Here is a 25,110-nt window from a genome sequence, read left to right on the forward strand (position 1 = left end):
AAGAAAAAAGAGAGAAAAGAAAAAAGAAAAAAAACCACCGTATATAAATACATTCTTGTTCTTATTGAGACTATTTTAACGCCCCCCCCCCCCAATCCCCATCCCTAATCCTCCCGACTTCCCAGGGCCCACACCTGGCACTACCTTCTGTCTAAAATATCTTGTATACATATGGATTAAAAATAAAAGTAATATGTCAAAAGAAAGAAAAGAACAAGAAAACAAAAAAAGAAAAGAAAAGAGAAAAGAAAATAAAGAAAAGAAAAAAAGAAACCACTCTTTGTGTTGATCTCAGCCACCCATCTTTATCTATGCTTAAATAGTATAAGTCATTCTATCTATATTTTATTCTCGTTCTTACTTCTTTGTTATTTACCCCAACCTTCTGTAGACTCTCCCGTTCCTCTTCCTAAACCTTATATTCAGGTAAACATTTATACAAATTTGTATAGGCATCAATATACAGTCTAACCAAAATTGATCCCTTCCGATAAAATTTAAGCAACGTGGTTCATGCCACATATTCAAATATTACTTTACAGAAGAATAATCAAACTTTCCCTTCTAATAAAATTTAAACAGCGTAAATAATCTTTCTTAACCTCCTTTTCAAACAATAATTCAAAATAATCTAACCAAGCTTCCCCTTCTTAGTAAAGTTTAAGCAGCGTAGATCAAGTATTACTTTACACAAAAATCAGTTTCTATCTTAAGATAATCCCAACCGATTTTCTCTTCTAATAGGATTTAAATAACGTAAATCATTCCACATGCATTTTACCCTCATCCCTTGCTTGTCTGGTATTTACCACTATCAAATTTATGCAGACATTTGTTTAAGATCTAGCTCAAAGTAATTTCAACCAACTTTCCCTTCTAATAAGAATTAAATAGCATGGATCATTCCACATATTCAAATAATACTTTCAACAAAAGTCAGTTAACCTTCTGTTTTAAAGTAGTTCCTTCTAACAAAATTTAAACAACATAATTCATTCCGCATTCATTTTACATCTATCTTAAGATAATCCCAACCGGCTTTCCTCTTCTAATAAGCTTTAAACAACGTAAATCATTCCGCATATATTTTACCCTCATCCCTTGCTTGTCTGATGTTTACCACTATCAAATTTATGCTGACATTAGTTTAAGATCTAGCTCAAAGTAATTTCACCCAACTTTCCCTTCTAATAAGAATTAATCCGCTTTTTCTACCGGAGAGAGGTCGCAAACCCCCATTCGGTCCACAACTTTGGCAAATATTTTAAAATGTCTAAATTCTCGATCTCCGTTTTTCTGCTTCTCTGAGGGAGGAAAGGCTACCCCCTCCATCTTGCAGCCACGCGGCCTGCCGTTTGCCTTCTCCTTCCGCTTGTCTCTCCTCTCTTCCAAGTGAGTCAGGAAGTCCCGCCTTCAAAGTCCTACGATAGAAATCTCGGGCCTCCGAAACAGAGTTAAGACGAAATCTTTGATTCTCAAATGTGACCGTAATGCCGGCAGGGGCCTCCCATCTGTATCGAATCTGTTGACTCCTAAGCTCTTTAGTTAAAAAGGCGTAGTCCCTTCTTGCTCTCAACATCTGGAAAGGAATATCTTTGAAGACAATCAGGTCCTGGTCATCAACTCGGAGACTGTTATTATGAAACTTTTGCACAATCGCATTTCTGGATTCTTTTGTGGAGAAATATATAATTATGTCCCTCGGGAGCTGTTGCTGTTCCGCTACCAATGAGTTCTGGCGATAGATTTTCCGAATCTGCCAATCAAAGTTAAGTCCCGGGCTTCCCACCGCCTGGCTGAAGGCTTCAGCAAAGGTCTGTTTCAGATTCTCTTGCTCCTTTTCACGGAATCCTCTAACTCTTATTGCAAATGCCTTCCTATTAAAATCTATCATCATGAGCTGTTCTTCAGTGTCTCTAATTTTTTGTTGTAATATTTGAATATTGGTAGTCAAATTAAAATTAGCCTTCTCCAAGCTTTCCAATTTATTCTCTATTTCAGCAGAATAATCTGACAGGGCAGACACGGCTGCGAACGTATTCGCCTTCATTTGGTTAATTTTAGACCTTAAATCATCATATAGTTCCAATACAAATTCCTTAATTTCTTTTTTAAAATCATTAAACATTTTTAAAAAATATTCCTGTGTTAAAAATTCTCCAGTAGAGGGCATAGGAGACAAAGACTGTGGTTCCAATATGAATTCTTTAAGTTCTTTAGGCACATTTGTAGCAAGACGCTTCTTTGATCTGGGTGCCATAATAAATAAACAGATAAGCAGCGCTTTTGCTCCCCTCTGTTTCCAAGGAAAAAGAGTTTATTTTGTTAAGGAGCGGTCTGCAGGAAGGTAAGACCGGCTAAGTACATCTACTATCAATCACCAACGGGGGGAAATCGCCATTTTGAAGTCCATTTAGACAAAGAAGTCTCTAAGACGAATGGTGCTGGTATTTAAGATAGTAATAAAAACATAAATCTCACAGGAGTGGGACCCGCCCGTATTAACCTAGCTTGAAAAAAACTTTGCTTTGTCCTGGGGGGGGCTAGCCTGTCTGGGGCTGCCAAAAAAGGCAGCTGAGAAGAACTGGCTGGAGATAAAAGCTCCGCTCCCGCTGGATCTAATCTCTGTCCACAGCCAAAAAAAAAGAAAAGGCTGTGGATTACGAATAGACCCTAGCATACAGAGCTACTCCCTGCCCCTTTCTTAGCCAAAAAGGGGTGATATCTATGATCTTATTTAGATATACAGACCAGATCCCTGAGGAGCTCGGTTGAGCTCTCCTCGGCAACAGGCCACGCCCCCAGGAAGTCTCTTTTCTTGTTCTTTGTAAGCCGCCCGAAGTCCTCCGGAATTGGGCGGCCTATAAATCTAATAAATTGAATTGAATTGAATTGAATTCTCCCTCCACACCCACAGCATTGAAGCTGTGAAGGAGAAAAAGAAGAAAGAGGAGGAGGAGAAAAAGGTGAAAGAAGAGCAGAAGGAGGAGGAGGAGGAGGAGAAAAAGGAGGAGGAGGAAGAGAAAGAGGAGCAGAAGGAAGAGGAGAAGAAGGAAGAGGAGAAGAAGGAAGAGGAGAAGAAGGAGGAGAAGGATAGAGAGAAGACGGAAGGAGGAAGAGGGGGAAAAAGAGGAGGAAAAGAAAGAATAGAATAGAATAACAGAGTTGGAAGGGACCCTGGAGGTCTTCTAGTCCAACCCCCTGCCAAGGCAGGAAATCCTACACCTCTTCAGACAAATAGTTATCCAAACATCTTCTTAAACAATTCCAGTGTTAGAACATTCACAACTTCTGGAGAAGAGGTGGTATTCTGCTGATTTGGACCAGCTAAATGTTGTTTTTGCGGGCATCGTACATTTGAAGGGACCAGTACTAAGAAATGTAACAGGGCTTAGAATTATAAGAAGGAAAGGCAGGAAATGTTTACAGCTTTGCTGTAACCACAAGAGTTAGAAATACACCTGTTTATTTCGGTTTACGCTTATGAGAAAATGCAGGAACTTTGGGTTAAGCAAAATTGGACAGAATAGAATGGAATAGAGTAGAGTAGAGTAGAAGAGAAGAGAAGAGTTGGAAGGGACCCTAGAGGTCTTCTAGTCCAACCCCCTGCTTAGGCAGGAATCCCTATACCACTTCAGACAAATGGTTGTTCAACATTTTCTTAAAAACTTCCAGTGTTGGAGAATTCACAACTTCTGGAGGCAAATTGTTCCACTCATTAATTGTTCTAACTGTAAGGAAATTTCTCCTCAGTTCTCAGTGGCTTCTCTCCTTGATTAGTTTCCACCCATTGCTTCTTGTTCTGCCCTCAGGTGCCTTGGAGAATAGCTTGACTCCCTCTTCTTTGTGGCAACCCTGAGATATTGGAAGGCTGCTATCCTGTCTCCCCTAGTCCTTCTTTTCATTCAACTAGACACACCCAGTTCCTGCAACCGTTCTTCATATGTTTTAGCCTCCTTTCCCCTAAACATCTTTGTTGGTCTTCTCACTCGAGAAAGAAGGAGGAGCAGAAGGAAGAGAAGGAGAAGAAAAAGGAGGAAGAAAAGAAAGAGGAGGAGGAGGAGGAGAAAGAGGAGGAGAAAGAGGAGGAGGAGGAGGAGGAGGAGGAGGAGGAGGAGGAGGAGGAGGAGGAGGAGGAGGAGATGGTGCTGAATGAAGGAATCGCAAGGCAGAGAAGATCTGAGAAGGACCATCCTTGACTGGGTCCACTCACTGGAATGTCGCTGTTGTAGGCCAGGATCTCCAGCACTGAGTTCTCATCTTCGCTGTCGATGGAGGTCAAATCGTAGAGGGACATCCGGATGGGACCATAGGTCCACTCGGTGAACTTGCGTGAAAGATGCTGGAACTTGGGGTCCTTCATTTCTCGCTGGAATATGTACTTAAGGATCTGGAAAGACCAAAACGGTTAAATTGGCAACAGGAGTGTCTCTACAATTGACTACAATTGGTCCACAATGCAGCCGCCCAAGCGATATTGGGTGTACCGAGATACACCCATGTTACACCTATCCTCCGCGAGCTGCACTGGCTTCCTGTCAGTCTCCAAACGCGCTTCAAGGTGCTGGTTATTACCTTTAAAGCCCTACATGGCCTAGGACCCGGATATCTGCGAGACCGTCTTCTGCCACATACCTCCCAACGGCCGATAAAATCACACAGGATGGGCCTTCTCCAGGTGCCGTCAACCAGACAATGTCATCTGGCGGCTCCTTGGGGGAGGGCCTTCTCTGTAGCTGCTCCGACCCTATGGAACGATCTACCCCCAGAGATCCGGACCCTTCCCACTCTCTTGGCCTTCCGAAAGGCTACTAAAACCTGGCTATTCCGGCAGGCCTGGGGCTGTTGATCTCATGAATGACGTCCAGCCCCGCCTAGATTGAGTGCATGAAGTGTTTTTTTTAATCTGCTTTTCTTTTCTCTATTTTTTAATTTTTATCCTTTCAGAGATGTATTTCTGTAAGCCGCCGGGAGTCCTTTGGGATTGGGTGGCATATAAATTTATTAAATTTGAATTTTGAAGTTTCTCTAGTGGGTAGATCAGAAAAGCCAAGGTGCTTTCCTTGTCCATCCATCATCTGGACATTTTTGATCTTCTTGAGGTCACATCTGATAACTAACCTACACAATCAAGAAAACTTCAGCACAAAGGAATTGTGGGAGGGAGGGGATTATACATTGACAATGTCGGCAGCATATAGAGAAAACGTTTATAAAATGTTTTGTAGATGGCATCTACCACCAGCGAGGCTATCAGAAATGTTTCCAAACAGATCACCAGAATGCTGGAAATGCAAACAGATACAGGGAACATACTATCACATGTGGTGGACCCGTCCCTCAGCAAAAAAATATTAGATAAGGATTAAAAAATGGTTAGAGGAAATGGTAAAACAGCAAACAGAGTTAAAACCGGAACTATTCATAGTTCATATGAATAATATAGGCATATTATCAGGGAAATATAAGGGAAAAAATTCCAATATTTAATGTTATAATGTAATAACGGTGGCTAGAATAATAAATGCTCAAAACTGGAAAAATGGAAATTTGCCCTCTGAGGAAATGGTAATAAAGACAATATTAGACAGCTCTGAGATGGATAGCAATAGCAATAGCAATAGCAATAGCAGTTAGACTTATATACCGCTTCATAGGACTTTCAGCCCTCTCTAAGCGGTTTACAGAGTCAGCATATTGCCCCCAACAACAATCCGGGTCCTCATTTTACCCACCTCGAAAGGATGGAAGGCTGAGTCAACCCTGAGCCGGTGAGATTTGAACAGCCGAACTGCAGAACTGCAGTCAGCTGATATAGCAGTGGACTTATATACCGCTTCATAGGCCTTTCAGGCCTCTCTAAGCGGTTTTACAGAGAGTCAGCATATTGCCCCCAACAATCTGGGTCCTCATTTTACCCACCTCGGAAGGATGGAAGGCTGAGTCAACCCTGAGCCGGTGAGATTTCAACCGCTGACCTGCTGATCTAGCAGTAGCCTGCAGTGCTGCATTTAACCACTGCGCCACCTCGGCTCTCAGGGATAGGTTAACAATGGAAATCAAAGACAAAGGAAAAACAGAATACTACTTAATTTGGGATGTATGGTATAATTGGCTAGAATAGTAGATGCAAAGATTAGAAAACAAATAGCGAAAGACGATTAATGAATTAGAAATAAGTGTAAATAGAATGAACGATGAAGAACATTTATCTTCCAACATGTTAAAAACAAGAAAAAAAATTAAGGAAACAATTGATCCATTGCTAGGAGAAAGTAACAAGAATGCGACAAGCAACAGGGAGAAAGCAGAACTATTTAACTCATTTTTTGCATCTGTCTTTACACAAAGGGATAAAACAGTCCAACCTATCAAAAACAGCGCCACAAAAATCAGATTAGGAACACACGTTGAAATAGGGAAGAAAATGGTAAGTGAGCACCTGTCTACCCTAGACGAGTTCAAATCACCAGGACCGGATGGATTACACCCCAGGGTTCTGAAGGAAGTGGCAGACGAGATCTCAGAACCACTGAACTAATATCTTTCAGAGATCCTGGAGCACTGGGGAACTACCAGAGGACTGGAAAAGAGCTGATGTGGTTCCCATCTTCAAAAAAGGGGGGGAAAATCAGATCCAGCTGATAACTACAGAGCTATCAGCCTGACCTCAATACCAGGAAAGATTCTGGAAAAGATAATCAAGCAACGAATTAGCGAACACCTAAAATCAAACAAAATAATAGCCAAAAGCCAACATGGGTTTGTCAAAAACAGATCATGGCAGACTAATCTTATTGCCTCCTTTGACAAAGTGACAAAATTAGTGGACCAGAGGAATACCGTCGATGTAATTTACTTGGACTTCAGGAAGGCATTTGATAAGGTAGACCATAACCTACTACTAGATAAAGTAGAAGAATGTGGGTTAGACAGCATCACCACCAGATGGATTCGTAACTGGCTGACCAACCGCACTCAACGTGTAGTCCTCAATGGAACTGCATCTACATGGAGGGAAGTATGCAGTGGAGGACCCCAAGGCTCTGTTTTAGGCCCAGGACTCTTCAACATCTTCATCAATGATTTGGATGTGGGAATAAATGGGTAACTCATCAAATGGCAGATGACACCAAGCTGGCAGGAATAGCCAACACTTCAGAAGATAGGTTAAAGATACAGAAGGATCTTGAACAACTTGAACATTGGGCACTATCTAATAAAATGAAATTCAGTGGTAAAAAGAGTAAGGTTCTACATTTAGGCAAGAAAAATGAAATACATAGATACAGTGTAGGTAGTACCTTGCTCAACAGTAGCAACTGTAAAAGGGATCTTGTGGACAACCATTTAAATAGCAGCCATCCGTGTGCAGCAGCTGCCAAAAAAGCCAACACAGTTCTAGGCTGCATAAACAAAGGGATAGAATCAAGATCACGTGAAGGATTAATACTACTTTATAAGGCCTTGGTAAGGCCACACTTGGAATATCTGCATCCAGTTTTGGTCGCCACGATCTAGAAAAGATGCGGAGACTCTAGAAAGAGTGCAGAGAAGAGCAACAAAGATGATTAGGGGACTGGAGACTAAAACATATGAAGAACAGTTGCAGGAACTGGGTATGTCTAGTTTAATGAAAAGAAGGACCAGGGGAGACAGGATAGCAGTCTTCCAATATCTCAGGGGTTGCCCCAAAGAAGAGGGAGTCAAACTATTCTCCAAGGCACCTGAGGGCAGAACAAGAAGCAATGAATGGAAACTTATCAAGGAGAGAAGCAACTTAGAACTGAGGAGAAATTAATCAGTGGAACAGAAGTTGTGAATGCCCCAACACTGGAAGTCTTTAAGAAGATGTTGGATAGCCATTTGTCTGAAATGGTATAGGGTTTCATGCCCATCTGATTTGGACATTTTGGACGGAAAAACCAGGAAACTAATAACAATGCACTACAGTTTGCATCCACGTGGTGATACTGATAGATTGTACCTGCCCCGAAAATCAGGTGGCGGAGGATTATTACAAGTGAAGCAAACAGTTGAAGAAGAAAAACATGCACTGGCTGATTATTTAAAAGAAAGTCAAGAATATCTATTAATCGAAGTAAAGAACAAAAATCTATTGAAGGTCCAACAGACGAAACAAGAATACAGAAAAGATGTGATAAAATCAAGAATGGAGAGTTGGAAAAACAAAGCATTGCATGGCCAATTTCTGGAAAAAAATTAAAGATAAAGTGGACAGTGAACAAACTTGGTTATGGTTAACAACAGGTACATTAAAGAAAGAAACAGAGTCACTAATCCTGGCTGCACAAGAACAAGCTATCCGCACAAATGCCATTAAGGCCAAAATAGAAAAATCCTCTGATGATGTCAAATACAGACTTTGCAAAGAAGCTGATGAAACTGTTGATCACATACTCAGCTGCTGTAAAAAAAATCGTGCAGACTGATTATAAATTGCGGCACAATTCAGTAGAACAAATGATCCATTGGAATTTGTGCAAAAATTATAACATTAAAACAGCAACAAACTGGTGGGAACATCAGCCTGAAAAAGTCACCGAAAATCAGATGGTCAAGATCTTGTGGGATTTTCGCATACAAACAGACAAAATACTGGCGCATAATGCACCAGACATCACACTGGTTGAGAAAAATAAGGTTACAATCATAGACATTGCAATACCAGGTGATAGCAGGGTCGATGAGAAGGAACATGAAAAAATCGCAAGATACCAGGACTTAAAAATCGAAATTCAATGACTATGGCACAAACCAGCAGTGATAATTACAGTGGTAATTGGCACACTGGGTGCTATTCCAAAAGCACTGGAATTACATTTAAAACAGTTAAAAATTGACAAAATCACCATCAGTCAAATGCAAAAAGCCGCACTGCTTGGATCTGCGTGCATATTACGAAAATACGTTACGACGTCCTAGGCCCCTGAGTGGGGCCCGACTAGTAACCAATGCCAAATCCGACGAAACAACTGGCCGCTGGAATAATAAACTCCGCCGTTGCCAGTCCCAAGCCCGGATGAGAAAGGAGGAGGGTTGGGGTCAGGTTGGCATCTGGTCCCGTAAAAACAAACCCGCCAACCCATACAATATGCTGAAAAAAACAAATAAGAATTCCATACCGCATTGGTCGTCGCGCGGGTTAACAAGGGCTGCGGCGGATGTTGGGGTCCCTGGACATCCGTCGACAAGTGGGCTACAAGTGGACCAGCCAACAAAATGACAAAAATATAGTGCAGATGAAAACCTTGCCATAATGGCCTGTTACTACAACTCAGAGCCAGAAAGAAGAGGTTATTTAAAGCGAATGTATGAATTATGGAAAGAACAATATCCAGATTCAAATGTTAGTGAACAACGACTAGCAGATCAAAGGCGATTTATTATACGGAATAAAGTGTTTAGTGAAGTTGAACATGAGGAAATTCAGGCAAATTGCAAAACCCCCAAAACAATATCACAAGCGGAAATAACTGATATTCAAGACACAACTAAAGACATTATAGTAGAACTCCCAGAAGAAGCTCTCGGGGAGGAAATAACATCACCACCACTAGAACCAGTTATCACTGAACCAACTGATGAACTAACTCAAAAACAAAAAGAATTGAAGGACAAGATCATGGAGCATTTTCTGCTTAATGAGGAAAGGCAACGTTTACCATCACTAAAAACTGTGCCTAAGAAAATTTTGGCCTCTATCATGAAAATGGTTAATGCAGTGTTTTCAACAATTGAACCGGGATCCATCTTGGAAACAAACCAGTTAATGTACAGCGCAGCTGTAATAGTTACTAATGAACTAGGCATTAAAATTAAAGTACCTAGTCACACAACAGAAAAAGCATCAAAGCCAAAGTGGAAAATCCGTTTAGAACAAAAAATCAAAAAATTAAGGGCAGATGCTAGTAACTTAAAGAACATGCATGAGCAACGGCTTAAAAACAACAAAATCATAGTTTGGCTAATCAGAAGATATAGATTGGATACAAGAAACATCAATGAAGCTGTAGAGATTGTAAAACAGCAGATAACAGCAACAGCTAGAAAAATTGAAAGATATGAGGCACGAATCATCCAATATAAACAAAATCAGCAATTTCGATCAAACCAACGGTGTTTTTATCAAAGTCTTAATGTGAATGGTGACACCAAAAGTGAAAAACCAGAAAAGCAGGCCACAGTTGAATTCTGGAAAGAATTGTGGGAAAATGCAAAGGACTAAAATAAGGAAGCAAAGTGGATACATGACTTTGAGAAAAGCATTGGCAACAAACAAATGCAAGTATTAGAAATAACAACTGAGATGGTCAAAAATCGAGTAAAAAAGGACATCACCTGGAAAGGACCAATTACATGGTTTCTGGCTCAAATATCTGACCAGTTTACATGCAATATTGGCCAGGCAACTGAATGAAATTTTACAAAAGGGCCAAATTGATGAATGGTTGACAACTGGAAAAACATACTTGATTCAGAAAGATGCAACTAAAGGAATAACACCTGAAAATTACAGACCAATAACATGCTTGCCAACAACCTTCAAATTTTTCACAAGCATTATTGCAGATAACATGATGGATTATTTGGAAACAAACACCATCTTGCCAGTAGAGCAAAAAGGCAACAAAAGAAGGAGCAGGGGCACAAAAGATCAGCTCCTAATTGATAAAATGATATTAGAAAATTGTAAGAACAGAAAAACGAACTTGAATATGGTCTGGATTGATTACAAAAAGGCATTTGACTCACTGCCACATAGTTGGATCATAAAATGCTTAGAAACAACTGGCATTAGCAAAAATATTACATCCTTTACTGAAAAGGCGATGAAACAATGGAGAACTGAGTTGGCAGTAGGGAATGAGATCTACGGAACGGTTAATATCAAGCGAGGAATTTTCCAGGGTGATTCACTTTCACCTCTTCTCTTTATCATCGCAATGATCCCACTAACAGTAATCTTAAAAAAAATGAAATTAGGCTACCAAACAGCCAAAGAAAAATTTGGCTGAAAAAATTTCGCATTTACTATATATGGATGATTTGAAACTCTATGGAAAGTCAGAAATAGAAATCCAATCATTGACAAACACAGTCCGAGTATTCAGCACCGATATTTCAATGCAGTTTGGCATGGAAAAATGCGCCACTGTAGCCATAAAAAGAGGCAAAATCACTGCACGTGAGGGAATTGAAATGCCCAATGGCCAACTAATTAAATGCAACGAAAATGAAGCCTACAAATACTTAGGCATTTTGCAGTTGGATAACATCAAGCATGGAGAAGTAAAAATTATTGTCAGGCGAGAGTACAAGAACAAAAGAACAAAAAACTACTGAAGGCCCAACAGACGAAACAAGAATACAGAAAAGATGTGATAAAATCAAGAATGGAGAGTTGGCAGAACAAAGCACTGCATGGCCAATTTCTGGAAAAAATAAAAGATAAAGTGGACAGTGAACAAACTTGGTTATGGTTAACAACAGGTACATTAAAGAAAGAAACAGAGTCACTAATCCTGGCTGCACAAGAACAAGCTATCCGCACAAATGCCATTAAGGCCAAAATCGAAAAATCCTCTGATGATGCCAAATGCAGACTTTGCAAAGAAGCTGATGAAACTGTTGATCATATACTCAGCTGCTGTAAAAAAAATCGCGCAGACTGATTATAAATTGCGGCACAATTCAGTAGCACAAATGATCCATTGGAATTTGTGCAAAAATTATAACATTAAAATAGCAACAAACTGGTGGGAACATCAGCCTGAAAAAGTCACCGAAAATCAGATGGTCAAGATCTTGTGGGATTTTCGCATACAAACAGACAAAATACTGGCGCATAATACACCAGACATCACTTTGGTTGAGAAAAATAAGGTCACAATTATAGACATCGCAATACCAGGTGATAGCAGGGTCACTGAGAAGGAACATGAAAAAATCGCAAAATACCAGGACTTAAAAATTGAAATTCAACGACTATGGCACAAACCAGCAGTGGTAATTCCAGGGGTAATTGGCACACTGGGTGCTATTCCAAAAGCACTGGAATTACATTTAAAACAGTTAAAAATTGACAAAATCACCATCAGTCAATTGCAAAAAGCCGCACTGCTTGGATCTGCACGCATATTACGAAAATACGTTACGACGTCCTAGGCCCCTGGGTGGGGCCCGACTAGTAACCAATGCCAAATCCGGCGAAACAACTCTCCACTGTGATACAATTGTATAATAATAATAATAATAATCCTCTTGCACCTATGTCCATTTCTCCTTTTTTCTAATCTGTCTGCAAGAAAATGGATGCACCCACAATGAAGTCAAGTTGACATTACACACACCACGATATAGACATGACAATACAGGTAGTCCTTGAGTTACAATGTTCATTTAGTGGCCATTCAAAGTTACAACAGCACTGAAAAAAGTGAGTTATGACTGTTTTTCACACTTATGACCATTGCAGCATCCCCACGGTCAGGTGATTAAAATTCAGACACTTGGCAACTGACTCATATTTATGACGGTCGCAGTGTTATGAGACCCCCTTTCGCGAGAAGCAAAGTCAAACGGGAAGCCTGATTCAGTTAACAACCATGCTACCAACTCAACCACTGCAGTGATCCACTTAACAACTGTGGTGAGAAAGGTTCGCGAAATGGGGCAAAACTCACTTAACAAATGTCTCACTCAGCCACCTAAATTTGGGGTGTCATAAGTCGAGGACTACCTGTACTTCACACAAGACTGGCGGGGGAATTCTGGGAGGTGAAGTCCACCCGTCTTAAAAATGCCAAGTCAGTCGAACAATTATGTGGAGACAGATGGTTCTCATAGTAAGGAGTGTTTCAGTGAATCACTTGGTCGTTAAGCAAATCTGGCTTCCCCCATTGACCTTGCTTGCTGGAAGATGGCTGGGTAGATCATGAAATCACATGAACCCAGCAGTGGGTGGGTTCCAGGCGGTACGGCCCGGTACGGGTGTACCGGTGGCTCTTGGGAGCAGCAGCCATCGTACCGGAATGATGGCTTATTGGGCCTACCCACCTGCCCGCATTCCTTCCTGCTTTTTGAGGGAAACAGGCCAATCGCGTACACACATACAGCTTACAACGCCTGCACAATCCCCGCTGAGTGGGTGTCACAGGGCGGTGGCATGCGCATGCGCGCATGTCCAAGGTGGACGCCCGGCCCCATCAAAGCGTACCGGTTGTGATGGGATCCAGAACTAACTACGGGAACCCAAGACATGCCAACTGTCATAACTACATGCCAATCATCTGAATTTTGATCATGTTCCCTCTAATTTTTTTTCAGTGTGAGCAGTGTGAGTATAGTGTTTGAGAAGCACATTTTCATGCCTGAGCACCTGAATTTTTTTCACAGATGTCACCTAAGACAACAACAAAAACAGTATTATTTGAAAGTTATGTTTATTCAAAGTACCCACTTAATTAAAAATGTTATATAATATCAGTATCACTTAACAACGCTCCTGCTTAGCAACCAAATGTTGACTCAGGAACTCTGGCATTGAAGTGTGCAAGTCTTAAAGCTGTCAAGTTACAAGACCCTTGCACCCCTAACCCTCTAGAAAAAAACCCCCTGGGGTGTTCAAACTTGACAGCTTTAAGACTTGAGGAGTTCAATTCCCAGAATTCCTCCTCCACTCATGTTGGCTCAGGAACTCTGGCATTGAGGAGTGCAAGTCTTAAAGCTGTCAAGTTACATGATCCTTTCACCCCTAACCCTCTAGGGAAAAAAAACCCCAGAGATGTTCAAACTTGACAGCTTTAAGACTTGTGGACTTCAACTCCCAGAATTCCTCCTCCAGTCATGTTGCTCTTTCGCCTCGGCGCCGTTCTGGCTTCCTCCATCCGGACCTGGCACAGCCAGCACAAACTACCGTCAGTCACCCCGTGCTCATCAAAACGAGTCCGGGGAGGTCCTTTGCGGGTGACCACTCCTAGCCGCTTGTGCTCGGCACTGCGGCTGAAGTGAAGCCCCAAAGCCCCCACCACCACCGGAATATCTGCTGCTGCCTCCTCCACCTCCAACAGCACTGCCGGATTTGCTGAATATGGGGCGACTGACGGTAGTTTGAGCGGTGGAGCCAGCGCCTAGGTGATCCTAGGAGATCGGCTGTGCCACGTAAGCTCCTGCCGCCATCCCCACCTCCCCGCCCGTGCTAACTCTAACCAGGACAGAACATCTGAGGCTCCTCAGCTTCCGGAGCCTGTGACACTGGGAATCACGGCGTGGCAATTGGAAACTGCTGCGCAGTGTTTTCTTGCCACTTGCGCGGCCGCGCAGCTGCGCAGCTTAGAGGGAACATTGGTGACCATGGGGATGCAATTAGGGTTGCCCGTCACTGTTTCTGATGCCGTTGTAACTGCAACACATCACTAAACAAATGGTTGTAAGTTGAGGACTAGGTATACTGTTGAGGAGGGTGTACTACCTCGATTTTCCCAGTCTTGACGGCCAGCGTTAAAGGAGTCAGCTGTTCCTTGTTTTTAATCTCTTCCAATTTGCAGGAAGGGTCAATCTTGGCCCCTTCCACCAGGATCGTATCGTACATGTTGACCACGAGCCCAGTGTTCTTCTCCGTGTTGTTGGCCAACATCACCAAAGCATGGAGGACGGTGTTGCCTATGGAATCCTGCTCGGTCAGCCTGGCCTTCTGGTGAGAGTTATGCAGGAGGTACTTGACCACTTCTGACTGGTCGGTACAAGCAGCCAAGGAGAGAGGAAGTTCACCTGGAAGAGAGAGGATGATGGGCCAAGGTTTCATTGACCATCTAGGTCAGAGGTGTCAAACTTTGGCCACCTGAAGACCTGTGGACTTCAACTCCCAGAATTCCCCAGCCAGCAGGTCTTCCAGGGGCCAAGGTTGAAATTCACAGTTCCTTTAAGTCTTTTGGACTTCAACTCCCAGAATTCCCCAGCCAGCAGGTCTTCCAGGGGCCAAGGTTGAAATTCACAGTTCCTTTAAGTCTTTTGGACTTCAACTCCCAGAATTCCCCAGCCAGCAGGTCTTCAAGTGACCAAAGTTGAAGTCCACTGGTCTTTAAGTCTTTTGGACTTCAACTCCCAGAATTCCTCAACCAGCAGGTCTTCAAGCTGAAGTCCACAGCTCTTTAAGTCTTCTGGTCTTCAACTCCCAGAAATATGACTGGGGAATTCTGGGAGTGGAGGTCTACAGGTCTTCAAGTGGCCAAGGTTGGTCACCTCTGACCTGCAGTGTCTCCCAGAGCGGGAGGATATCAAATCCCCTTTGAGGATGAAAACAATGGAGCGGTCAACCAGAGTAAAACTGCACCCACAACATTTGTCCTGCCGCCCTACCGAAATAAAAGAGAGCCTCTTTGTGGTCCTTCTGGAACAAAAGACCAGAAGCCATGGCCCGGACACAAGCCCCGTTCTCCACCAGGAGCGTCACAAGAGCTAGGTTCCTCTTCTCAATGGCGATGTGGAGCGCTGTTTGGCCTGCAAAGAGAAATGGCACCGGTGTGAGATTTTATCAAGAGGTCTGCACAAGTTTAGGTAAAAAAAAGTCAAGATGGCGGCCACCCCTTGGCCATCAAAACTCCAACTGGACACGTGGCTACAAGGCGGCGGGTGTTGCTTTCCCTTTCCGGAAGGGCAGAAGAGTAAAGAATAAAGATCCAGCTATGCCTTTAAAATACTTCTTAAATTTTTAATTTGAATAAAATTTCAGGACTCCTGTCTGGTATAAAATGACAAAGCTGTATACCGATGAAGAGATATTGAGACTGAAAGAAGCGGTGCTGAATTTGGACATATATTATATGGGACTTATATAAGACTTGTTTGAATCTTAATTTAAACTGCGCATGATCTATTCTTTGGGGCGAGGAGAGCGGAGATCATCGTTTTCTTGGATTGTGGTTTGGGATGAATGGAGTCGGGTGCGTGGGGTAGATGGAAGGGTAGTGAAAGATCAATTAGATTATCTTGATCCAGAATGTAAGCTGATTTTTGTATAAATTGTTATTTGAATACAAGGTTAAGAAAGATTATCTGGAGAGTCTACACGAGGGTGGAGTAAATATGAGAGGAGCAATGGATGAGGATAAAATATATATGCGGACACGGGTAAAGGCAGGATGGGAGGTATAGAATTTATATGCGGAAGCAGGTAAAGACATTGTTTAAAATTTTAAAAATAATGAGAAGCTGAGTTTAATGTTAGAGAGTATATTGACTTCTCTTTCTTGAGGGGGGGGTTACCCCCCTCCTTTTTTTTTCTTTTTATTATTCTTTTCTTTTTTGTTCTTTATTTTTTATTATTTTTTATTATTTTGTAACTTCTAATCTATTTGGTTTCAATATACTCCAGACTTTGCTTGATAAAGAACGATGCCGGGAATGGGACCTGGGAAGTCGGAAGGGGGTCAGGGAGGGGGGTTCAGGGGGTGGGTGGGGGGGAGGGTGGAAGTATAGACTCAATTTTCAGAACAATGAATGCACTTGGATACTGTTGCTTTTTTTTCTTTTTTTCTTTTCTTCTTTCTTTTCCTTTTATTTTTCTTTTGTTTTAGTACAAAACAAATAGACCAATGAATACTAGAAATACACCGAAGCGAGGTGTAGAGGGAAAGAAGAGGGGGGAATTAAGAGGGAGTGAGAAGGGAATGTAAGGAGGGTGAGATGGTGGGAAGGGGAGAAAGGAATGGCTGAGGGGGAGGGGTAGAAGAGGGGATTGTTGGAAGGGAGAAATGAAAGTTGGAGGGGTAGAAGGAAGGGTGTATGTAGGATAGAAGTGTTATGAGTTGTTTATTGCTTCTTTTTTTTTAACTGCACAGTATTTAAGTGATTGTATAAAGGAAAATGAAAATGTAATAAAAGAATCTTTGATAAAAAAAATAAAAAAATAAAAATATTACAGTACCAAAAAAAAAAAAAAAAAAAAAAAACAACTCCAACTGTTTCCCTGTTTAACTGAAAAAGCTCCATTGTTGTTTTTTTAACTATCAATAATGCAGCCGTTCCTGGTACACCCGTACTGGTGCCTGCTGGAAGCGGTTCCACCACAAAATCGCGGAGGACAAAATCGCGCTCGACGAAAGCGCGCATTTGACGTCATCACAGCGCGACGAAAACATCGCGCTGTGATTGAAAAATGTAAAAATAAAGCTAAAACCTTCCCCTAACCCCCCCAAACCTAACCCTAAACCTAACCCTAAACCTAACCCTTAACCTAACCCTAAATCTAACCCTAAACCTAACCATTAACGTAACGAAAAACCTAACGCTAAACCTTAACCTAACGCTAAACCTAACGCTAACGCTCTAAACCTGACCCTAACCGTTAACCTAACCCTTACCTTTATGTGAATCGGCTTGCTTTAATTTTAATTTTATTTCAATTTTTAATTTTTTTCGTCGCGCTGTGATGACATCACATGCGCGCTTTCGTCGAGCGCGATTTTGTCCTCCGCGCTTTTGACGGGTCACGGCTGGAAGCAGCAGCCACCGTACCGGAAGGGTGCTTTGGTGGGCCCCACCCACCCTCATTCCTTACCTGTATTTGAAGGAAACGGGCCATTTGTGCAGCGTTCGGCAGCTGCGCGACGCTCTGCTGAGTAGCTGGAGTGTCGCAGGCAGTGGATGCGCATGCGTGCATAATGCCCGTACCCGTGGTGGACGCCCGGCCCTGTTGCAGTATACGGGATTGTAACGGGCTCCGGAACCCACCGCTGAGCCATTCCCCCGAATTTCCAATTGCATGGGAAGAATTCTCATTTCAAGAATGAGAAAAGGACGGTCTCTTCATGGGATCACCCTTGGGATCAGGGGTGAAATGTAAAAATGTTTGCCACTGGTTCTCTGGGCGTGGCTTGGTGGGTGTGGCTTGGTGGGGGCATGTGACTGGGTGGGCGTGGCCAACTTTTTTAAAAAAAATTAATATACTTTTTTATTTTCCATTTTCATAACATATAATCATATGTATACTATTACATAGCCAATATCCTATTGTATTAAGTAGTAATTACATCAATTCCTCTTGTCATCAACTCCCAGAAAGATAAAAACCCATTATTAGCTCTTCTGCTCTTCATACACCTCTTTCTTCTGCCTCTCTCCAACCTCATTTCTTCCCTCCATCATCCTTTTCTACTCTACTTCCCCTTCCTTTCTCCTTCTCCTCTCTCTACATTCCACTCCTCCTTATTCTCCTCATCTTCCCCCCTTACCCTCTCTCCTATCCCTCTCTTCCTATCTTTCTTCTCTCCTTTCCCACTCTTCCTCTCATTCACTTGGTGAACTTTTTTTTAATTTTTAAAGTATTTTTACTACCTATTCGCCCGAGCCAGTAGTAAAAAAAAATGCTTTAAGAAGGGGGAAATACAGATGAGAAATACAAGCTGGAATGGAGAAGATGGATTGATTATATTCAAAATAAATATGGGACTAAGAAACTTCAGTTAGCTTATGAATGAATGAACAAGGAACGTTACAACTTATCTAAGTTAGCTTTACAAAAAGGGGAGTTAAAGTATAAGCGAAGGGACGATGCTAAAGTTAGTTAGTTTATTTTAGTGTATGATTGCTAAATATTTATACCCTGTATTTGCTCTGGGAGGTTGGGGGTGGGGGAAGGGTGGGAGGGGATGTGGTTTTGGTGGGGAGGGAGGGAAGGGGAAAGGTATATAATTGTAAAATTTATTAAAACTTTTAATTAAAAAAAAAAGAAGGGGGAGGTTCAGCTGTGCGGGGCCATCGTGGGAACCTGTTCAGCAGTTCAGCGGTTCAAATCTCACCAGCTCCTTCCGAAGTGGGTGAAATGAGGACCCGGATTGTTGTTGGGGGCGATATGCTGACTCTGTAAACCGCTTAGAGAGGGCTGAAAGCCCTATGAAGCGGTATATAAGTCTAACTGCTATTGCTATTGCTATTCCCCCCCCCCATTTTTAAAGCATTTTTTTTAACTACTGAATAGGTAGTAAAAAATACTTTGAGAAGTGAAAAAAAGAAAGATTCCCACCATCGAATGGCACAGCTGATTGTCACAGAACCTTTTCCCCCCCCACTTTTTAAAGCATTTTTTTAACTACCAGTTCGGGCGAATAGGCAGGAAAAAAATGCTTTAAAAGGTGTGTGTGTGTTGGGGGGAAAAGCTTCCGACACTGTGAGCGGAACCAACAACAATTGTCCCCTTCCGGTTCGCGCAAACCGGTAGCATTTCACCCCTCCCTGGGATGGTGGTGGCCATCTTGACTCTTATGACCACATTCCTGGCTGTCTATTCAGAAAGGCGTTTGTTATATTAACGTTGGGGGGAGGGCATGGAAATTGATGAAATAAACAAATTCCCCAAATTTGTTGGCAAAAATGTCACGGGATTTCCATAAGGTCGAGGCAGGTCTTCCCTCTGCTTGGACAGCCTATGCTCCTAGTCCTCAGTGAGGTGCTTCTGCTGAGCCTCGGTCAGATCCGGTTTGAACTGAGCTGTTGTGCCAACTCTTTCTCCTGGCGGCTGCTTAGCTCCAGCAACGGCTTCCTGTTGGGGGCCCCAAGGACCCCGGGCGGGCAGGCGAGGAGTGGCTGGAAGGGGGAAGGGCTAAGAGAGGCCAGCGAGGCGCCCCACAATGTGAGTGACACCGAGTTGGCCACACCCATGCAGTCACATGACCACCTGGCCACGCCCACCCAGCCAGTCGTTAGGCAGATGATATTAGTGGTCCACGGGATTTAAAATTATGAATTTAGTGGTCCCTGAAGTCCGAAAGGTTGGTGATCCCTGACCTGGATGACTGAAGATTCTCCCCAGAGTTTCTCCCAACTGAAGATCTCCTTCCAGCCACCCCATCCTAGAAGACAGAGTCCTCCACCCTCACCGTCCCAGGAAGGAGCCTTACCCTCGTAGTAGCTGTCAGTGCAAGCGGCGTTCACCAAAGACTTGGGGTTCTCCGTCTCCTTGTCTATCTTCAGGAGCAAAGGGATAGTGGGGTTGTGTCCATCTTTCAAATGGAGCAAGGCCTTCATCAAACAGGTTTTCCCCGTCTTCCCATCTGGAAGAAAGAAGAAGCCCAGGGAAGGAAGCTTAGGTGAAGCCCATCTCGTCTTCCATCTTCCTAAAACAGCCTTTCTCCACTTTAGGCCCATGGACGGACTCCCACTCCCAGAATCCCCCAGCCAGAATGCTTTAAGAGGGGTGGACTCCCACTCCCAGATTCCCCCAGCCAGGGTTCTTTAAGAGGGATGGACTCCCACTCCCAGAATCCCCCAGCCAGGGTTCTTTAAGAGGGATGGACTCCCACTCCCGGAATCCCCCAGCCAGGGTTCTTTAAGAGGGATGGACTCCCACTCCCAGAATCCCCCAGCCAGGGTTCTTTAAGAGGGATGGACTCCCACTCCCGGAATCCCCCAGCCAGCAGGCTTTAAGAGGGATGGACTCCCGGTTCCACCACAAAACCGCGGACGACAAAATCGCGGTCGACGAAAGCGCGTATGTGACGTCATCACAGCGCGACGAAAAAGATCGAAAAATGTAAAAATAAAGCGAAAACCTTCCCCTAACCCCCCCAAACCTAACCCTAAACCTAACCCTAAACCTAACCCTTAACCTAACGCTAAACGTAACGCTAACGCTCTAAACCTAACCCTAACCTTTAACCTAATGCTTACCTTTATGTGAATGGGCTTGCTGTAATTTAATTTTTATTTCAATTTTTCGATCTTTTTCGTCGCGTTGTGATGACGTCACATAGGCGACTTCGTCGACCGCGCTTTTGTGGAACGCGGTTTTGACGGGTCACATGGACTCCCACTCCCAGAATTCCCCAACCAGGATTCTTTAAGAGGGATGGACTCCCACTCCCAGAATTCCCCGGCCAGGATTCTTTAAGAGGGATGGACTCCAACTCCCAGAATTCCCTGGCCAGGATTCTTTAAGAGGGATGGATTCCCACTCCCAGAATTCCCCAGCCAGCATGCTTTAAGAGGTGTGGACTCCCACTCCCAGAATTCCCCAGCCAGGATTCTTTAAGAGGGATGGACTCCCACTCCCAGAATTCCCCAGCCAGGATTCTTTAAGAGGGATGGACTCCCACTCCCGGAATTCCCCAGCCATGGTTCTTTAAGAGGGATGGACTCCCACTCCCGGAATCCCCCAGCCAGCAGGCTTTAAGATGGGTGGGCTTCTACCCCCAGAATCCCCCAGCCAGCATGCTTTAAGGAGGAGGAATTTCCTAACAGTTGGGACAATTAACCAGTGGAACAGCTTGCCACCAGAAGCTATGTGTGCTCCATCACTGGATGTTTTTAAGAAGAGTCTAGACAGTCACTTACAGTATCTGAAATAGTATAGGTTCTCTTGCTTGAGCAGGGGGTTGGACTAGATGACCTCCAGGTTCCCTTTCAGCTCTATTCCGATTAACCCCACAGTTTTCCCCTGAGCTGCAAATATTCCATTTTAGGGGGAAGTTCTATGAGGCTTGTCTTCTTGTTACCCTGATGTAACGGCAAGATCTACCTCTAAATTGAGTGTCGGTGAGAAAGGTGGACGTTCTCCGCAGATAATCACTCAGGCCATTCAGCTGTTCCGGGCCTCCTGCAACTACGGCTTGGAAAATGCGCTTGTTGTCGAAGTAATTTGGATCATCCGGTCTGGGGAAGAGAAAGGATAGGAGAAGGGTCCAAGACAGATTCACTCCTTTGGTCCACTGCCCAGCTGTTAACTTTGGACCAAATACCAGGAGATGGTGAATTCTAGTCCCTGCCTTAGCCATGAAAGCTGGCTGGGTGACTGTGGGCCAATCACCAGGAGCCAATGAGTTAAAGGTGGCTCATAGAACATAGAATAATAGAGTTGGAAGGTTAATAATAAGTTAATAAGGTTAATAATAGGTTGGAAGGATCAGTGCCTTTGGGCCAATCAGCAGGAGGCGGTGAGCTCTAGTCCCACCTTAGCCTTGAAAGCCAACTGGGTGTCTTTGGGCCAATCACTAAGAGCGGTGAATTCTAGTTCTGCCTTAGGCATGAAAGCCAATTGGGTGACTTTGGGCCAATCACTAGGAGCCGCTGAATTCTAGTTCTGCCTTAGGCATGAAAGCCAATTGGGTGACATTTGGCCAATCATCAGGAGGCAGTAATTTCTAGTCCCACCTTAGCCATGAAAGCCAGCTGGGTGCCTTTGGGCCAATCACCAGGAGGTGAGTTCTAGTCCTGCCTTGGGCACGAAATCTGGTTGGGTGACTTTGGGCCAGTCCCTCTCTCTCTCTCTCTCAGGCCAACCCACAGGGTTGTTGTTGTGGAGAAAATAGAAGAAGGAAGGTGCCTTGGATAGGTTCACCGTCTTGAGTTGTTTGTAAAAATAAGAAAGGCAGGGAAGGAATGAAAAAAAAATTGTGTCGTGCATCGCTTTAAGATGACAGAATAACAGGGCTTAGCAGTGAGAAGACGGACTTTCAGGCAGCTCCTGAGAGACCATCTATACCGGGTTATTTTGGACGATTCGTTCGAATCTAAGCTGTCCCGGAGAGACAGTGACATGGTGGGAACTCCAGTGGTCCCAGAGATGTTCGCAAAATCTCTGGGAACCTAAGGAAAGCCCTCCTAATCCAGTGACTTCCGGATCAGCCGATGCTGACAACAACTGTAAAAGCCCAGAGAGAGTGGATATAAGCATGTCGTTTGGTGTGAGTTTTAAATCCTTTTTTCTTGTTGGAAAGAGAACATTCTAAATTTGGAAACTTAGTTTAAAATAAGGCTGACTAGTGAGAAAAGAGGCGGGGATAAATGTTGCCATTTGGAAGTTTATTTTTCTGTTCCTTTTTTTTTTTATCTTTGGAAGCCGGGATGGACTTTCTTGTAATTTAAATCGGCCTCTTGTGTTCCTCCTTTTTGTTGTTGATATTTTTAACTTTGAATCTAATTGGGACACTGAATTTTAAACTTAAAGTGCCTTGAAGATCTGTTTTCTTTTTTGTTTGTCTTTTCGTTCCCTTTTAGTCTTTTTGATGTATTTTAACAATTAGTAATTAACAAACGCCACGGAACAGGCTAAAGCAAGCTATAAATTACAAATTACAAGCTAACACTGCCATCTTGTGGACTTGAACTTTGTTATCAAAATCCCCTCTGTAATGCATTTGATTTACGTATCATTTGTTTTAGTTTGTTGGCATTCTTTCATCTCTCAACACCATTTTCACACCATCTGCTGTGGAGACATCGACACTGATTTTTTCTTTTTTGATCATTACTATTGACTTTTTGATCTTTTACTTTTTTTCTGTTTTGATTATTCTTTTTAACCTTTGGATCATTCCTTTTGACCCCTTGACTATTTACATTTTTTCTGCTTTTTCTTTTTCCCACGTGTAGCTGAAGCACCTCTCCTTCCCTTTTTGGAGGGGGGGGTCTCTTTTTTATTTATTATTTTACATTTTTTATTTATTTATTTATTTATATGTGTGTGTGTCAGTGGTGGGTTTTAAAAATTGTTCGAACCTACTCTGTGGGTGTGGCCTCCTTTGTGGGAGTGGCTTGCCGCCCATGTAACCGGATGGGAGTGGCTTGCCGCCCATGTGACCGGATATGAAGATGCCGACACTTGTCAGAACCACCTTAAATTACCTCACACACAGCACCGGCATGCATAAGAATAGGATGTCAACTTGTTTTTTTAAAGGCATCTTTGGTTTGCGTTAAAACAACTTCAACACACGCAATGTTCTGATTGCACCACAAGCGCAGTAGTCATCCTTACCTTTCACAGATGCACCGAGTTTTATAAATAGGAGCATGATAGTGTAGAATAATCCTATCCAAGGACCAGTGGTGGGTTTCAAAAAATGTTGGGACCTCTTCTGTAGGTGTGGCCTGCTTTCCGGGTCCACTGGTGGAACCTCTTCTAACCGGTTCGGTAGATTTGACGAACCGGTTCTACCGAATAGGTGCGAACTGGTAGGAACCCACCTCTGGTGTGTGTGTGTGTGTGTGTGTGTGTGTGTGTGTGTGTGTGTGTGTGTGTGTGTGTATACTTAAAGTCACAACCCTGGCTGGCTGATAAAGGAGTCGTTCTCTGTAGCTCAAATGGTTAACTCCCTGCCTGGGAGGCAATAGAGCACAGGTTCGATTCCCAAACTTGGGTATGGCTAGCTGATGAGAGCTAAATAGCTTGAAATAGATCTATACTAGTCTCCCTTTATTTATTTATCAGCACAAATAAAAAAACACAAATATAACAAAGGCAACAGTAAAAATATTGGGTTTCTGTCGTGATGGACTCTTGTGACGAGCCGAAGGACAGATGATGGAAGCAGTTAGCTTCCTCCCATAATTGGGGCTTACCAGGGGTTGTAAAAATCTAATAGATACCTTTCACCCTGGCTTCGCTGATAAGCGGATAAGAGCCTGTGGCCTAATGGCTAAGATCTCTGCCTAGTGTGCCTAGTATGCCATATAGCCCAGGTTCAAATCCCAGTAAGGGTGTGGCTAGCTGATGAGAGCTAAATAGCTTGAAATAGATCTATACTAGTCTCCCTTTATTTATTTATCAGCACAAATAAACACACACACACACACACACACATACACACACACACATATCTTCTTTTGTATTCTTACTGCATTTCTTCTCTGAAGAAATTGGACATCAACAGATGATCCAATTTAAATTTTGAACAAAATAGTTGGAAAAGTTCCTTTTTCTTCCTTTCCCTTTCTCTTCCTTCTCCCTTTTCTTTTCTTTTCTTTTCTTTTTTTCCCCCCTTTTCTCATCTCTCCCTCCTCTCCTCTGTGTACTTTACGTATTTCATCCACTATACTTATAACCCTCCACCCTCTAATACTAATTGGCTATGAGTAGAAAAGCAGCTGCTTTTGGCTCTACATCAACCTCTGCCTCCTCACCTGCGGGAGGCCAGAGGACAACACAGACGATGTCCCAGCATGAAAAAGAGAAGGAAGCAAATTTTGAAACACTTATACAAATGATGCAGAAAATGCAAGCAGGAATCGACAGTAAAGATAGCAAGCTAGACACCCTTGTAAAAAAAATGGAGGTAATGGAACAACAAAATCAAAGCATAGTGCAAAAAGTCG

The 25,110-nt window shown here is 43.0% G+C and overlaps 1 protein-coding gene across 1 annotated transcript in view; it reads right to left on the minus strand.

The window, feature by feature from the left end:
* LOC148042384 (transient receptor potential cation channel subfamily V member 2-like) overlaps nt 1-25,110 on the minus strand; it is a 53,524-nt gene that overhangs the window by 20,971 nt on the left and 7,443 nt on the right. The window contains 5 exon segments of the mRNA XM_087702902.1: nt 4,214-4,390; nt 14,495-14,793; nt 15,382-15,522; nt 19,920-20,072; nt 21,536-21,669. Of these exon segments, the coding sequence (XP_087559028.1) occupies nt 4,214-4,390; nt 14,495-14,793; nt 15,382-15,522; nt 19,920-20,072; nt 21,536-21,669 (904 nt within the window).

This window comes from Thamnophis sirtalis, unplaced genomic scaffold, assembly GCF_051295495.1.
Source record: "Thamnophis sirtalis isolate CommonGarterSnake01/CBP01778 unplaced genomic scaffold, rThaSir2_p1.2 scaffold_17, whole genome shotgun sequence".
In the NCBI taxonomy this organism is placed as follows: domain Eukaryota; kingdom Metazoa; phylum Chordata; class Lepidosauria; order Squamata; family Natricidae; genus Thamnophis; species Thamnophis sirtalis.